Below are 15,287 nucleotides of genomic sequence, written 5' to 3'. Positions count from 1 at the left end.
ATGTCATCTTTCATCTGTGTAAAAAAGCCAATGGGATGGACAGTTGGACCTTTCATCAATGTTGGTGATAGGACAGCATCTTCCACTCTAAAGTGAAAATAACACACTAAAGAATTGCAAAGGAGTTCATTGCTGCTCACTCCAAATAACAATAAATAATAACTGCATATTATGTACAACAGAATTCAGTCCAGAACATAATCAGTGGAGGAAATAGTTTAAAAGGTGCAGGACACATTGCAATATATGCTGTTTTGCTCTTGGTTATCTGTCATCTGAAGTGAGTGCCTCATTTTGCCTAATAACAGGATTGACCTTGTTTATCAAATCTGTCTTGAAGATATTTATTTTTTTGAAAATGATGTTGTTGTTAACTGCCCTGTTGACTTTGATTCACAGTGACCCTGTGGATGAGACATCTCCAAGACCCCATGTCCTCAACCTCTCTATTCAGGTCCTGCAGGTCCAGGCCTGTGTCCTTCCTAATCGAGTCTAGCCATCTGGCATGTGGGCTTCCCCTCTTTATACTTCCCTCTCTTTCCTAGCATCACTGTCTTTTCTAATTATTCATTTTTCCTCATGATGTGGTCAAAGTACAACAGCTTCAATTTAGTCATCTAGGCTTTCAGAGTGAATTCAGGCTTGATCTGTTCTAGAACCCATTTATTTGTCTTCTTGGTTGTCTGTGGTATTCTCAGTACTTGCCTCTAGCACCACATTTCAAACAAGTTGATTTTCTTCCTATCGACTTTTTTTTACTGTCCAGCTCTCACATATGTATATGTTGATGGGGAATATGATGGCTTGGATGATCCTCACTTTAGTGTCCAGGGTTATGTCCTTACATTTTACGATCTTGTCCAGTTCTTTCATCGCTATCCTTCCCAATCCTAGTCTTTTTCTGATTTCTTGACTGTAATCTCCATTCTGATCAGTATTTGAACCAAGATATGGGAACACTTCCACTAATTTAATTTTCTTGTTTTCTAGGAGGAATTCTTGTATATTTTCTGTGGTCATTATATTTGGTTTTTTAAATGTTCAGCATTAATCTAATTTTGGCACTTTATTCCTTGACTTTTTTCAAAAATTGCTCCAGGTCTTTGTTTGTTTCTGCTAGTAGTATTGTGTCATCTGCATATATTAGGTTGTTAATGTTCCTTCCTTCTATCTTCCCTCCCCTTGCCTCTAAGTTCAAGCCCACTCTGTGTATTATATATTCTGCATATATGGAGTAACTCCTATTTATCACAATAGGGTGGTCGTATGCAGCTGTCCTTTCGGCTAAGCAGTTTGTGAGTATTAGATGTAGCAAGTAACAAAGATTAATTGAAAAGGGAAGCAAAAGGTTTATTTCCTTGAGGCTATTTCAGAAACTTAGAAAGGAGATCGAAGTATGAGAGTCCTGAAGCTTATGCATGGAACCACCCTTGAATACTGGATGGGAAATCTCAGGCCATGGGGCTGAATCTGGCACTTGGACTCTGCAGTGAGCCATGGCCCCAGATACCACCCTTTGGTAGTTTCCCAGCTTTTGTCTGTTCCCTTCCAAAGGCTTAAAATGCATCTCCTGAGGCTTAGCTACTGCCATCAAACATTTTAAAACATATTAGCATTTTTGGTCCCATCATTTTGCATTTGACTCTATCCCCAGGGGACTACCTTCCCCCTAAAGTTGGTGAAAGCAGACTTCACACTGAAAGAGGTCCCACATCTTTGATTTAGCATAACATGGGGACCATGCCAGGGAGTTCTCAACTGTTGGTGCTACTCTACATAAAGACCAAACCATTCCCTAGGTGAGATAGTAAGAAGTGCTACTAAGCATGTTTTCTGCTCCAGTGACCTTGGCCAGTGACTTTACGCTTGGTCACAAATGCTTATTCAAGAGTTCCAAACAAATACTTTCTGTAAAAATAGTGGCAAAGCTGCTAGTGTAAAACTACTGATGGCATTGCTGGAGTAAAAAGGATCAGTTATCATCTTCTAATTCACTGTTCTTTCCTGTTTTAAGAAGCTCACACAGGTTGCTGTGTGTAAACTTGGTCCCCCCCCTCCCGCCTTCCAGTAAAGTGTCATGAAGGGCCTCTTTATATGGATGGCGGCTAAAGCTGAAATAGACAGACTACTGCTAGTGCTATCCCAAGAAGTGGTATGAAAACTGAAACAGCACTGGCTTTCTGCAAATTTAAAACATATGCAGGGAAACTGAGAAAATTATGCAGCATCCCAGTGGTTTTCATGTTCCATATATTAAGCCAAGCTAAAAAAAACATTCTTGTCAAAATCCATTTAAGAAAATATCTGTAAAAATAATTTTGTGACAGCTATATCTAAGAATATATAAGCGGTGTTCTTTCTTGTTCTACAAATGGGGAAATAGTGTGTAAATGACAATGCCACTTAAATGGTCCACAATGCATAAAACCTTCCTCAGACAGCATCTTGACCATCCAACACTGTCAATACAAGTGTGTTGAAAATAGGAAATGTCTCTTCATTTATTTCTGAGGTTTATTAAAAGTTTACAAAGCTAGCAAATATTATTTTCAGCCAGAAGCACAAAGATGTTACTTTTACCGTGTGAAGTGCTGAAGAGGATGGTGGCACCACACATATTAATGTAAAATGGACCAGAATGAGCACACTAGATGGGCAGAAGTTTTAAGGCTGTATTTATAAAAGACTGAGGTGATTTGAGGAGGGAGAGCCAGTGTGGTGTGGTGGCTTGAACACTGGACTATGACTCTGGAGATCTGGGTTCAAATCACCATTCAGCCCCCAAAACTCACTGGGTGACCTTGGACAAGTCACACTCTCTCAGGCTGAGAGGATGGCAATGGCAAACTTCCTCTGAAAAAACTTGCCAAGAAAACCCCATGCGCCTTAGGGTTCCATAAGTCAGAAACTATTTTAAGGCACACAACACACACACACAATTTGAGGGCAGAAAAAAGCAGTATCTCAGGTTTAAAGCCATTTTATGAACTTTTCATATTACGTTTACTTTTCAAAAACTGGGAACTCTACAGTCTTCCTTTTTCCTGTGCTAGAGCACATAAGTGTTCTAGTGTTTCAACCTGAACCTATAAAAACCTGCCAGATCTTCAGGAGAGCTTTTTCTCAGTCCCAACACTGTCACAGTCTCACTTGGTAAGAGTACAAGAGAGAGCCTTTTCAGTGGTTGCTCTCATCCTCTGGAATCCCTTCCCATAAGAGGCTAGACTGGTCCCCTCCACGCTTTCTACTCATCTTTTTGTTTAAGCATGTTTTTAATATGTAATCATTGACAGGGAGGGTGTGCATGATTTATTTATTTTAACTTTGTATGTTTTTCAATATGATTTTAATTGTTTTAAAAACGCTATTGTCAAGTTTTAACTGGTTTCTTTTGTGACTGCCTTGGATCTCACTCTGGGAGAAATGTGATATATAAATGCAACAAGCAAATAAATAAATAAATTCAACTGGCTAGTGTAGCTGTAATTTCAACAGCTTCTTAATGTGTAGACTTGAGTAGGTCATAATAATTTTACCTCCATGTGACGTATGCTATCAGCAGGTCAAACTGCTGCTAAAGAGTAAGCCAAAGTGTTCATCCCTGGTTAGATGGCAATATCTGGTAAATTATTTATTTTCCCTACTCTTCTCCCATTTCACATAAACAGAAAGGTTAAATGTAACAGGTACTTGAAAATTTTATTTTATTTTAGCTTGTGTATAAAAGCCATTACATACAGCATCTGGGTGCCTTTCTTGATACTAAGATGAAATTTCTCTCAGGGCTGGCTTTCTCCAGCCCTTACACATATTAATTCCCTGTAACATATGGTGTTGGTCACTTGTGTGAGTCACCTGGAGCTATTTGTTCCAGGCATATTTCCTGCAGATCAGCTGCTTTTTTGCTTCAGGCACATTTGTCATAGATTATGTAGGCTGACCTGTGAGGCACTGATGAGCCCATGAAGTGCCAACCTTCTCTCCCTCCTTCTAACAGTTGTACTGGGGGAATAAAGAGGCAGAGAGCCTGAATTAAAGAGAGAATGTTTTTTGGTTACTCAGTGTAGCTCTTCATACACTCCCCCACCCAACATTTCTCTCCTGCCTCCCAGTCCAAGTAATTTCAGACAGAAATGACTCAGAGGATACAAGGATGAGAAAACATAAATATGTGAGTGAGAGGATGTAGAGAGTTCTCACACTTCAGCTCACACACTTGATTATTCACCACTCTTTTCTTATCTTGCATTTCCCTACAATCCAGTTTTAAGGCACTATGATGCTAGGAATAGAATGACAGGCATATGCATAGGGAGACAGAGGACAGGGGACACTGAATTTTAACAGGTATTTCCCACACTCAGTCTTGGCTCATTCCACTCTGTTACAAATAGCTGACCACCAAAATGGCTATGAATAGAGAATAGGTACAGTGGAACCTCGGGATACGAAATACCCGGGTTACGAATTTTTCGGGACCCGAAAAAATCCAATTGGAAATTATTGATCCGGGTTACGAAATTTTTTTCGGGTCCCGAAAAAACTTTTGGTGCTTTTTGCCGCGATTTTACACCAAATCGCGGCTTTTCCCCATTAGCGGCTATGGGGATTCGGCTTGCGAAAGCCGTTCGGGTTACGAAAGCGGCCGCGGAACGGATTACTTTCGTAACCCGAGGCTCCACTGTACTGTATATGCATGCACAGCTTTAGAAAACCAGGGGTGACAATTCTGTTTCAACCCAATTTTGTTGGTTCCCTCAGAATCTCAAGTTCTTCTTTCACTGCAACCTTGTGTCTTTTGGATCTGTTGTAATGTATCTTTGATGACTGAGGATGATGGGAACAATAGTCCATCCCCAATGGCTGGGGATAATGAGTGCCATAATCCAATATACATGGAGGGTAGCAGCTGGGAGGGGGGAATTCCAGACATCCCAAACTCAGATTAATTAACACAGTTGTGGTTTTGTGTTTTTTTTTTTTGGGGGGGGGGAGTTTCAGTTCAGCAGCTGTAGCTATGAAAACACAAGATCCTGCTCTTGATGCATACTGTTGTATCAAAACAGTATAATCACAGCTTGTCTCAGAAACAAAGAGTTTTAGTTATGGTGTAAAAAAAATCCTGGCATAAATATAAGCCTTTAGGATTCATCCTTGATTATGAAGCAGTATCTTGTTCCTCCATAACATGCTGAGCTCCTATTAGATACTTAAAAATTTAAAACAACAAATATGCATGGCTGAGTTTAAGGAAAATCTTGAAATGCTCCAGTTTAGTTCTGTTATTTAAATTTTAGAAAAGAGAAAGACTAAGGGTACAATCCTGTGAGATATCATCCTGCACAAATGCTGCTGAAATAAATCTGAGCTATGCAAGAGTACTGTTGAATATTTGTATAGTTACTAATTCTGTTCACAGGGTTTGTAAAAAAACAATTTCTCCATGGACTGGGCCCATGCATTACATGCCTATGCATGCTTCCTCAGAGGTGGGTCTACCTGAGTTTAGGGGGGCATATTCCCCAGAAAACATGCTTCAGATTGGAGCCTCCTTGCATGTTCTTTGAAACTTAAAAAAGCACACCAATTCACAAAATTATGAAATGCCTCTATCTGGACTCTAAAGTATTTTTTTGCATTTCGCAGGGGTGGCATCAGTCCATGTTAAATCTATAAAATCTGTCTAGTGTACATGAGAGCTCTTTTTCTGAGAATCCAAAGAACTGTACGTCTCAGAGGGTTATTTAAGACTATGAAGTCACTGCTGTGTTCCTTTCACTCCTTGACACCTCAGGGATACTGAAATAACTTGTGTTTGTTTAAACACCTCAAGCAGTTCAGTCTTAAATGCTCTCTGGGCAATTAAAAATCTCAAGTTTGATTCTTCAACTGCTGCTAGTATAGGATGGAGAAGAAACACAGTAGAATACTTAAATGGGGATCTGGGACCTGATGATGTTCTATGACAGGGGTTAGCAAAGCATGGTTCTGGGAACGCATTTACCCCCTGGCTATTTATAATAATAACAATATAATTTAATAATATAATTTATTTATATTCCGCCTTTTCCTGAAGGAATCAAGGCAGATTACAGCACAAAACGACAATAAAATACAATATAGAATAAAATCCACAATTTTAAGTAATCCCATACCCCAATTTTTGTAGCCATCATCCACTCCACCGAGTCTTGAGGGGTTGAGGGTTACAAAAGGAGTCAGGGGGTGCATGTGTCCCCAGACCCATGCTTTGCCAACCCCTGTCCCTACTCATTTCAACCCTTGAAACCTCCATAAGCAGCAATACACCTTTTAAATAGATGGCAGAGCCACCATGCACAATTTAGCATCCAAAACCATCCATTTTTCAAAACCAGAAGTGAATCTTTATTTTATCATTTTATGAGTATTTTTAAAATAGTATGCATGGATCCTGGAGAGCCTGAGGGGGCTCTCTTTTTTGCCATTATCCACTGCCCGTGACAGTAAATTTATGGCTGGGTAACAAAAAGAATAGGAACGGGTGACAGTATTGACTAACAGGTATTAAGTAATAATAATAATAATAAAAAACTTCCCCTTGTAAAACCTAAGAGAAAGCACAGTGTAGAGACTAACATTTAGAAAGCTGATGTCTTTCAATGAGAAACATCATTGTCTCCAAAATCCTTTGCAATTAACACTTGTGGGTTAGTCACATAACATACCAAATCCATCAGTACCTATTTTGATGGAGATATACTAAAAACTGAAGCTTCTACTGTTCACAGGAATAACATGCTTAATCTATGTGTTCCTGCATCTTGATTCAAAGCAAAATTGTGGGGTATCTTTTTTTTCCCCCAGAACAAGAAAAGTAAGTGTCATTATTTGTCTTAGGATATACCAGAACAATACAATCAGTGGCTCAGAATCATATGCCATGTTTTGTGGACTTCTCTTTGAATTTTGAATCCCCTCATTTGAATTTTGTTTTCTAGAACTGGGTGATGTGGGACCAGGAATATCAGGACAATGTTTTTAATACTGCATTTGTTCTTTGAAAGGAAAAGTCATATATCTTCCGCCATTTATTTTTAGCAGTCATAGTCATCTATGCCAGACACTATTCTTATTCATGTTACTTATAATAATGGAACATTATTGCATTGAAAAGCATTGAAAAAGAAGGATAAAACTTCTAAAATGAAAGTGAATCTGAGGAAACACAATCAAAAGGCCCAGATGAAGTATGAGAAAAAAGAATGTGACATTGATAGGCTGCTTTGCATAAGATTCTGGTTTATGGAGCAAAGGTTCTGTAGAAATTAAGTCCTATAGAAATTGAACTAGAATGAGTAGAAAATTCTATAGAAGTATGTTAGAAACTAAGGACAAGCATACCATTATGAAGAAACTAGAGGGCGATGCTTGACTATTTAAATGTTACTCATTTGCCGCTTAAAAGTGGTGCACATTTCACACTATGTTAATTATATAACCCACTTCATCTATTACAACAGTATTTGAATGGAATATGAACATTTACACCCATTTCAAATTTACGTATCAATGGCAAAGCAAAAGTGAGTCAAATCTATTTTGCATATAGATTACTTACAAAAAGAGCAGGATTCCTGTATTTGCCAGTGCAAAGGCAAGGCCTAATATCCCACTGCCCATGATGGCATTGCTGAGATTAAAGACAGACATTCCCAATGATGTTGTGCCTGGAATCTGTAAAGATTTAATTTAAATAAATAATTTAGTTTAAAGTACAATAATTTATATTAAAACAGTTTAGAAAGATAAAGGGAAAATAACCACAATTCCAATGGTTTGTTCCTAGTTTTTACTGTTGCTCCACTTTTAAACTGCAAGTTTTATACACATCACCTTTTGCATAAAATTGCTTAACCCTGTGATATTATCTTGAGTTGGACCTCTGATTGTCTTCCCAATGGAATTAAAATTTTGAGACTGATATCTGATAGTATATCAAATGTTCTCATAACAACCTAGTGAACACTTGTTCTGGAGTTCAATGGCAGAAGAATTATGAGTAACTGAAAGTCAATGACAACAACTGAGGAGGAGTATATAAGTATAACTAGTAGAAAGGGGCATGTAACCACAAAGGACCTGAAAGATTCGTCTGCACGTACACTGTAAATACAGGTTAATATTTTGAAAACAATATTTGTAAGACCGCTACAGTGAACAGTCACATGTACACATCAGATGACAAACGTAATGTATGCTTTAGCTGAGTCTCATTCATCTTTCGACTCTCTTCCTTAACTACTGAAAATAGTGTTCATAGATCTTTTTATATCCAGAGGACAAATCAATGTTTTGTGCTTACACAATGTGTCTCTATACATTTACTTCAGTAGATCTTGCACAGATGTTGGTGCCAGTTAAAGTGATGGGCTGCTAGCAACAGGGAGACCTTGGTTCAGCCATGAAGCTTAATGTGTGATCATCACAGTACCTCTTCACCTAACCTAATTCATGGCTAAGAACTGAAGGAAGTAGTGTGTATGGTACCAGACAAAACACCTGTTCAAGGTAATGGTCTATTCCCAGAGTAGCCAATCAGATACCCATGGAAAGCTACAGCAGGACAAGGAGCCAATAGCAGCCTCTAGCTCATATTCTCCATCTCTCAAGCCTAACATAGTATATATGAGACTGCCTGGACCCTGAGATTTTTAGGAGAGGCCCTTCTTTCAGTCCCAGCATCTTCATAGATACACTTAGTGTGGACACAAGGTAGGACTGTGTTGGTGAACCCATGGCATGTGTGCCATTTCCAGCATGCAGCCCAGTTTGCGTGGGCACAACAGCCACCAGTGGAAGGGATGGGAAGGGTGTGTGACCCATCTCCTTGTCTTGGCCCAGTTTGCCCTGGGACAAAGGGGCCACAAGGAGCTGGATGGCAGTGCCGGTGTTCTGGCTGGAGGTCCCGCCCCTCATGATTGGGGTTCTGTTTGTTGCCGTGTGCCTTCAAGTCATTTCCAATTTATGGCAATCTTAAGGCAAACCTATCATGGGTGTTTCTTGGAAAGGTTTGTTCAGAGGTTTGCACAGAGGAGGAGAAGTAAGGGACAAGGAGGAGGGAACCAGTGGTGGTTGCGGCAGCGGGGGGGGGGGGGCACGGAGAAGGAGGATGAGAAAGATAGGAAGAAGGAGGAGGGAACCAGCACGTGGTGGGGGCATGTAGATGGAAGAGGAAGAATGGTGCTATGTTGCAGGAGGAGGAGGAGGGGCATGAGGGTGTTTTCTGTGCCTTTAAGTTGTTTCTGGTGACCCTACCATGGGGGTTTCTTGACAAGTTTTGAAGAGGGGGGGGGTTGTCATTGCTGTCTTCTGAGGCTGAGAGAGTGTGTCCTGCTCAAGGTACCTTCGCAGTGGGTTTCATAGCCTAGCAGGTACTGCATTTCTGTAATGGATATGAATTCAGAGAACCAGCCCTGTTAGTCGGAATATCAGTATGTACAGGGTGTTCTATGGAGGACATTAGAGGAAAACTCCCTTCCTAGAACAGCTAGAATGAGTCCATCCATGATGTCATTCTATCAACAGGGAAAGGTTTTTCAACAGGCTTTTAACACTGAAGGTTTTTAAGGAAAGGACTTCTAAAAGAATGACATTGGCGGGTTATAGACCGCCGAAAAGCAGCGGTCTGGCTCTGCCGTGGCTTGCAGCGTCCGGGAGATGCAGCCTTTAAATGGCGTGACTCCCGGACGCTGCAGAGAAGGAGCACAGAAATCGCGCTCCTTCTCGGGCCCCAGAAGAGGCGTCGCAAGTGCCAAAGGGCGCACTTCCGGTGTGCCACGTGCGGACGCAGAGCGTCCGTTACGTCAATATGGCAGCCTCCATGTGGAAGGGGCGCTGCCATATTGTATGTATTCCATATGTACTAGGGTTAGGGGGGTGAGGAAGCACCGCCCCTTCCTAACCCTAATACGTATGGAATACGTATTTTTTGGCGGTGTGTAACCCGCCATATTGTTTTAAACCGTACTGTTTTTAGATTTCCCCCCCTTTTAAGTGTGTATTTGAAACTGATTTAAACATTAGTTTAATATTTTAATGTTGACTTTTCACATGTTTTAACTATATGGTAACCATTTTAATGTGAAACATGTCGAGTCTCAGTTTATGGTGGGGGAATGGTATATAAATAAAGATGAAGATGATAATGATGATGAGAATAACAACAGTAGGAACAAAAACAACCCATTGAGATTAGTAGCCATTGACCAATCTCTCCCTCCTCATTGTTAACTGCCCTCAATTCAACTCTGACTTATGGCAGCCCCATGAATGAGATACTTCCAAGTCAGCCTGTTACCAACAGCCCTGCTCAAGTATTGCAGACTCAAGAGTTGTAGCTTCTTTGATTGAGTCTATCGATCTAGAGTGAGGTCTTCCTCTTTTACTGCCTTCAATCTTCCCAAGCATTATTTCTTTTTCTAGTGAATCCTTATGTTTTATGAATATGTCTAATCCCTCTTTTAAGATATCCAGGATGGTAGTGATCACTACATTCTGTGGAAACAAATTCTTCAGCTTCACTACATGCTATGGGAAGAAAGGGTTCCTTCTGTCTATTTTAAATATTTCCTCTTTGAGCTTCATTGGATGATCCCAGTCTAGAATTATGAGGCAGATCCATTTCCCCTAGAAGATGCATTTACTGCATTTAATTGGAGGGCAAATTATAAGTTGTGAGAATCATGTAAATTGCCTTGAGGTCCCTGGAGGTAAGACGGAATATAAATTTAATAGACAACATAAAATATGGGTGAAGTGTCCCCCAAATGGAAGAGAATGGCATTGTTCGTACTTCATGTGTCACAACAACTCCCCCATGCACAAAAGATTAAATTTCTTTTGTAGGATGAGATGAGGAACCTACATATTCATCACATTTCTTCTTTTCCAAGTGGCTGTTGGTTAGGCTTCTTCTGCTCTCACGGTCTGCAATAAACTTGCTGAAAAATAGTAAGACGGTATTCTTTAGCATGAGAACACCACACATCATGAACAACCCTTAGCACTGTTTATGATCAGTAACAGTTACTGAATTGTTTTAATTAAGCCATTATGAATACTCTTGTGCCAAAAGGAATGGATGCAGCAATGGAGAAATAATGTGTCAATGGCCATTAGCTGTCAATTGTTATTCACTGCACCATGTGGACCCACGATGCTGGTTTTGTTGCAACAAACTAATACAATTTCCCACCCATCACCCCTTCAAAGTGGTACATTTAACTGCTGTATTTCCTGCAAAATCTGATGTAGTTTTGCATGTCATCTAGAAATTCAAGTCAAGATGTGGTAAACGTTATTCTTTTTCTCAAGATTCTGATGAGAAGATTTACACCTTTTCCCTGTGGAGAAATATATGACTGTTTAGAAGTTACCATTACTGATGCCCATCTCTTCCATAAAACCAACACGATAAACTTCTGGCCCTCCTTCCCTTATTAAAACAAAGCCTAAAAATGCCTAAGGCTGTTAGTGACATATTATTCCCCCTTCTACCCTTCCTCTCTCTTCCTTGTTCACTCCCCCATGTCTAGACATGACACCTAAGGCAAAAATCCTGGAGGTCCTGATATCAATTTTCTTCTCCTCATACCCACAATCAACTTCACCACCACTCAAAATGGAAAAAAAAAAAAGCAAATAAACCCACCCAAAATGAAAAGAAATATATGAGATTTTGGATCTCAAATAGATACAGTTTCAATTTTGTTGTTGTTGCTGCAGCTGGTGGTGGAGTGGTTACTGAAAAACATGGTTACTCCTAGAGGTTCCCAGGAATGTAAAATGTGCATTTTATCTCAAATTTGTTTAGAGGGAAGCATACCTGAATCCCCAGGGTAAACAGGAAAATGACAATAGTGTGTGTGTCTGGCTTTTGGTGCTGTCTGACTTCCCTAATGTTAAACAAAACAAGATTAGTGAATTCAAGTTCATACCTCCAGACGTTCATCATCTTGATGTATGCAGTTTTGGTATGTTGGAAAAATAATCTTCAAAGGAACTATGAGCTGTTTTAAAAAGGAACTTTAACTCTGTAGAAATTCTACATGTTCAGTGGGAATGAATTCAATTTGTTAGGTGCTGTCTGCATGGGCTAAAATGCCTGTGTTCCTACCAGCCTTGTGTCATCCTGTTTGGATGATGCAGGCCAATGCCCCAAGGCCAGGATCAAGCTGGATCCTTCCAGACCAAATGCAGATCTGGTGGATCTGTACCAATCCTAGGATAAATAGGGGTTAACGTGGTTTAAATTGATCTTCAATTTGCTGAGGAGTTTCCTGGAAAATCAGTGGCTAAGTCCAGCAGATTAGACAGTTCTGTGTGCCCTTTATCTTACTCTCCCATTGCTGCTAGTGAGAAGATCTCAGTCACCTCTAGCATGGAAATGAGCTACCTGACCATGTGGATACAGCCAGGTGCCCTGTCTCCATGTCAGATGTGGCAATGGGGGTCGTCTCACTAGCAGCAATGGGAGAGCAAGTTAAGGGGTTGCTGGAAGTAGCAAATCCATGGTGCAGAGATAGGTGGGCATGTAAACACCAGCCTGTCCCTGAGACAGCCCAGGGACCAATCCAGGTTAGCACCTGGGCCAGGAAAGCATGGGCCGAGCTTTCATCATAATGAGGTACAGCTTTATTATTTGTGAAGTGGCTCAAAACCCAATATTATATAATGAGCAAAAACATTTGGCAGACTTTGTCAACCTACAACTTAAGGAGAAAAATAACAGTAAGAAAAGAGAAAAGCAGATTAAAGAAAGAGACATCTCTACCTAGCTAAGCTTCTGAATACAAGTAGAACTGTGATTGAGGAAGTTCAAAACTTGGGAATGTTACCTTTTCAACCACCAGAATCCCCAGAATCCCTGGGAGTTGTAGTCCAGAAGATAAATTTTCCAAGCTCTGGAGAAGTGACTCAGAAAGAGAATCAGACTAGTGGCTGATCTAGCTCAGTGATTTCAGCCCTATCTTACATTGGCTACCTCCATAAGTCAGGCCTTCTACTTCTCCTACCATTATAGCTTACCATTGGCCAAGCTGACTATGGCTGCTAAGAAATGGCATTCTACCTCTCTTCACCCTCTCCAAAGACCTTGACAAAGAAATCAAGCACTGAGATCTACAGCATGCTGGAAAGACCTTACTTAAGAAGGAATTTGAGCTTTCTCAAAGCCTGGGAAAGTTCCCTTTCCCACTACAATTCCCAGAACCCCCAAGCCCTCATGGGACACTCAGCCCTTAAGACTGAAAGCAAACCAATGAGTATACATGGAAAAGAGAGCTTTTATTCTGACTCAGAATGAACCAAAGAAAAATTTGACCTACATAGCTTTTAGTTTGCTTACCTCAGATGCAATAAAATAGCACCAGACCTCCTGGGACTGTATCACTTCAGAATGTAGGTGAAGAAATGCATGCTGAATGATTGCCTTTATATTAAAAAAAGTACTCTCTAGACTTGCAGTATGTCTTGGAGATTGCTAGACCAGTGGTTCTCAAACTTTTTACCATTGTGACCCCCTTTTGCATCTATATCCAGACATCATGCCCCCCACACATGACATGGTATAAGAAAAAATATTTTGTTTGTTTAGTGTGCATATTTTCATTCACACATTCATGTATATTCATCTTTTAACATCTTACAAGGAAATAGCTCTCCTCATAGAATCATAGAGTTGGAAGAGACCACAAGGGCCATCCAGTCCAACCCCCTGTCAGGCAAAAACTCTCAATCAAAGCATAACCGACAGATGGCCATCCAGCCTCTGTTTAAAGACTTCCAAGGAAGGAGACTCCACTACACTCCAAGGGAGTGTGTTCCACTATTGAACAGCTCTTACTGTCAGGAAGTTCCTCCTAATGTTGAGCTGGAATCTCTTTTCCTGTAGCTTGCATTCATTGTTCTGGGTCCTGTTCTCTGGAACATCAAAAAACAAGCTTGTTCCCTCCTCAATATGACATCCCTTCAAATATTTAAACAGGGCTATCATATCACCTCTTAACCTTCCCTTCTCCAGGATAAACATCCCCTTGCTCCTCATAGGGCATGGTTTCCAGACCCTTCACCATTTTAGTCGCCCTCCTTTGGACATGTTCCAGTTTCTCAACATCCTTTTTAAATTATGGTGCCCAGAACTGGACACAGTATTCCAGGTGGGTCCCGACCAAAGCAGAATAAGAGTGGCACTATTACTTTCCTTGATCTAGAGACTACACTTCTGTTGATGCAGCCTAAAATAGCATTGGCCTTTTTAGCTGCCACATCGCACTGTTGACTCATGTTCAACTTGTGGTCTACTTGGATTCCTAGATCCCTTTCATATGTAGTCTCGTTCAGCCAAGTGTCCCCCATCCTATATCTATGCATTTCGGGGGTTTTTTGCACTAAGTGTAATATTTTACATTTCTCCATGTTGAATTTCATTTTGTTAGCTCTGGCCCAGCTTTCTGGCCTATTCAGGTCATTTTGAATCCTGTCCTCTGGTGTATTAGCTATTCCTCCTAATTTGGTATCATCTGCAAATTTGATAACTATGCCCCCCAATACTGTCATCCAAGTCATTAATAAAGATGTTGAATAGCACTGTGTCCAGGACAGAGCCCTGTGGGACCCCACTGGTCACTTCTTTCCAGGATGAAAAGGAGCCATTGTTGAGCACTCTTTGGGGTCGGCTGGTCAAACAATTACAAATCCATGTAATAGTTGCCTTGTCTAGCCCACATTTTACAAGCTTGTTTGCAAGAATCTCATGAGGATCCTTGTCAAAGGCCTTACTGAAATCAAGATATACTATATCTATGGCATTCCTTTCATCTATCAGGCGGGCAATTTTATAAAAAAAAAGGGATCAGATTTGTCTGGAATGACTTGTTTCTCTGAAACCCATGCTGACTTTTTGTGATTATGGAATTGCCTTCTAGATGTTCACAGTCTCTCTCTTTAATGATCTGCTCCTCCTCCTCCCCCTCCCTCAGGCAGAGGCTCCAAGTGCTCTCCTTGTCTTTATTTTCCCCTCCAGGATCATAAAGGTTTCAGAAGAGGAGGAGAGGGGAATCAGGGCCCAGGTTTCACACCTGCCCAAGCAACTCTCATGCCTCTTGAGGGCACCACCCCACAGTTTGAGAATCACAGGGCTAGACCATTATTCCTTTTCCCAATAACCCTTTTTTCTGTAAGACTGGAGTTTCTGCCAAGGCAGATTTCAAACATACACCCTACATGTACATTCTGAAACTGCACAG

General features: G+C 40.6%; 1 protein-coding gene across 3 annotated transcripts in view; it reads right to left on the bottom strand.

Moving 5' to 3' along the window:
* Positions 1-15,287, bottom strand: part of SLC38A1 (solute carrier family 38 member 1) — a 72,160-nt gene that overhangs the window by 40,349 nt on the left and 16,524 nt on the right. For 2 of the 3 annotated variants that reach the window (XM_089524244.1, XM_089524245.1), the window contains 2 exons: positions 10,907-10,982; positions 7,601-7,716 (listed from right to left, as the gene is read on the bottom strand). In XM_089524244.1, the coding sequence (XP_089380370.1) occupies positions 7,601-7,716; positions 10,907-10,982 (192 nt within the window). The remainder of the gene's footprint in view (positions 1-7,600; positions 7,717-10,906; positions 10,983-15,287) is intronic. The other variant, XM_089524246.1, reaches the window with a different exon arrangement.

The sequence above is a fragment of the Sceloporus occidentalis genome, unplaced genomic scaffold, assembly GCF_023333645.1.
Source record: "Sceloporus occidentalis isolate IW3139 unplaced genomic scaffold, rSceOcc1.0.p SCAF_5, whole genome shotgun sequence".
In the NCBI taxonomy this organism is placed as follows: Eukaryota; Metazoa; Chordata; class Lepidosauria; order Squamata; family Phrynosomatidae; genus Sceloporus; species Sceloporus occidentalis.
This window is presented reverse-complemented; position numbering and strand designations above follow the sequence as displayed.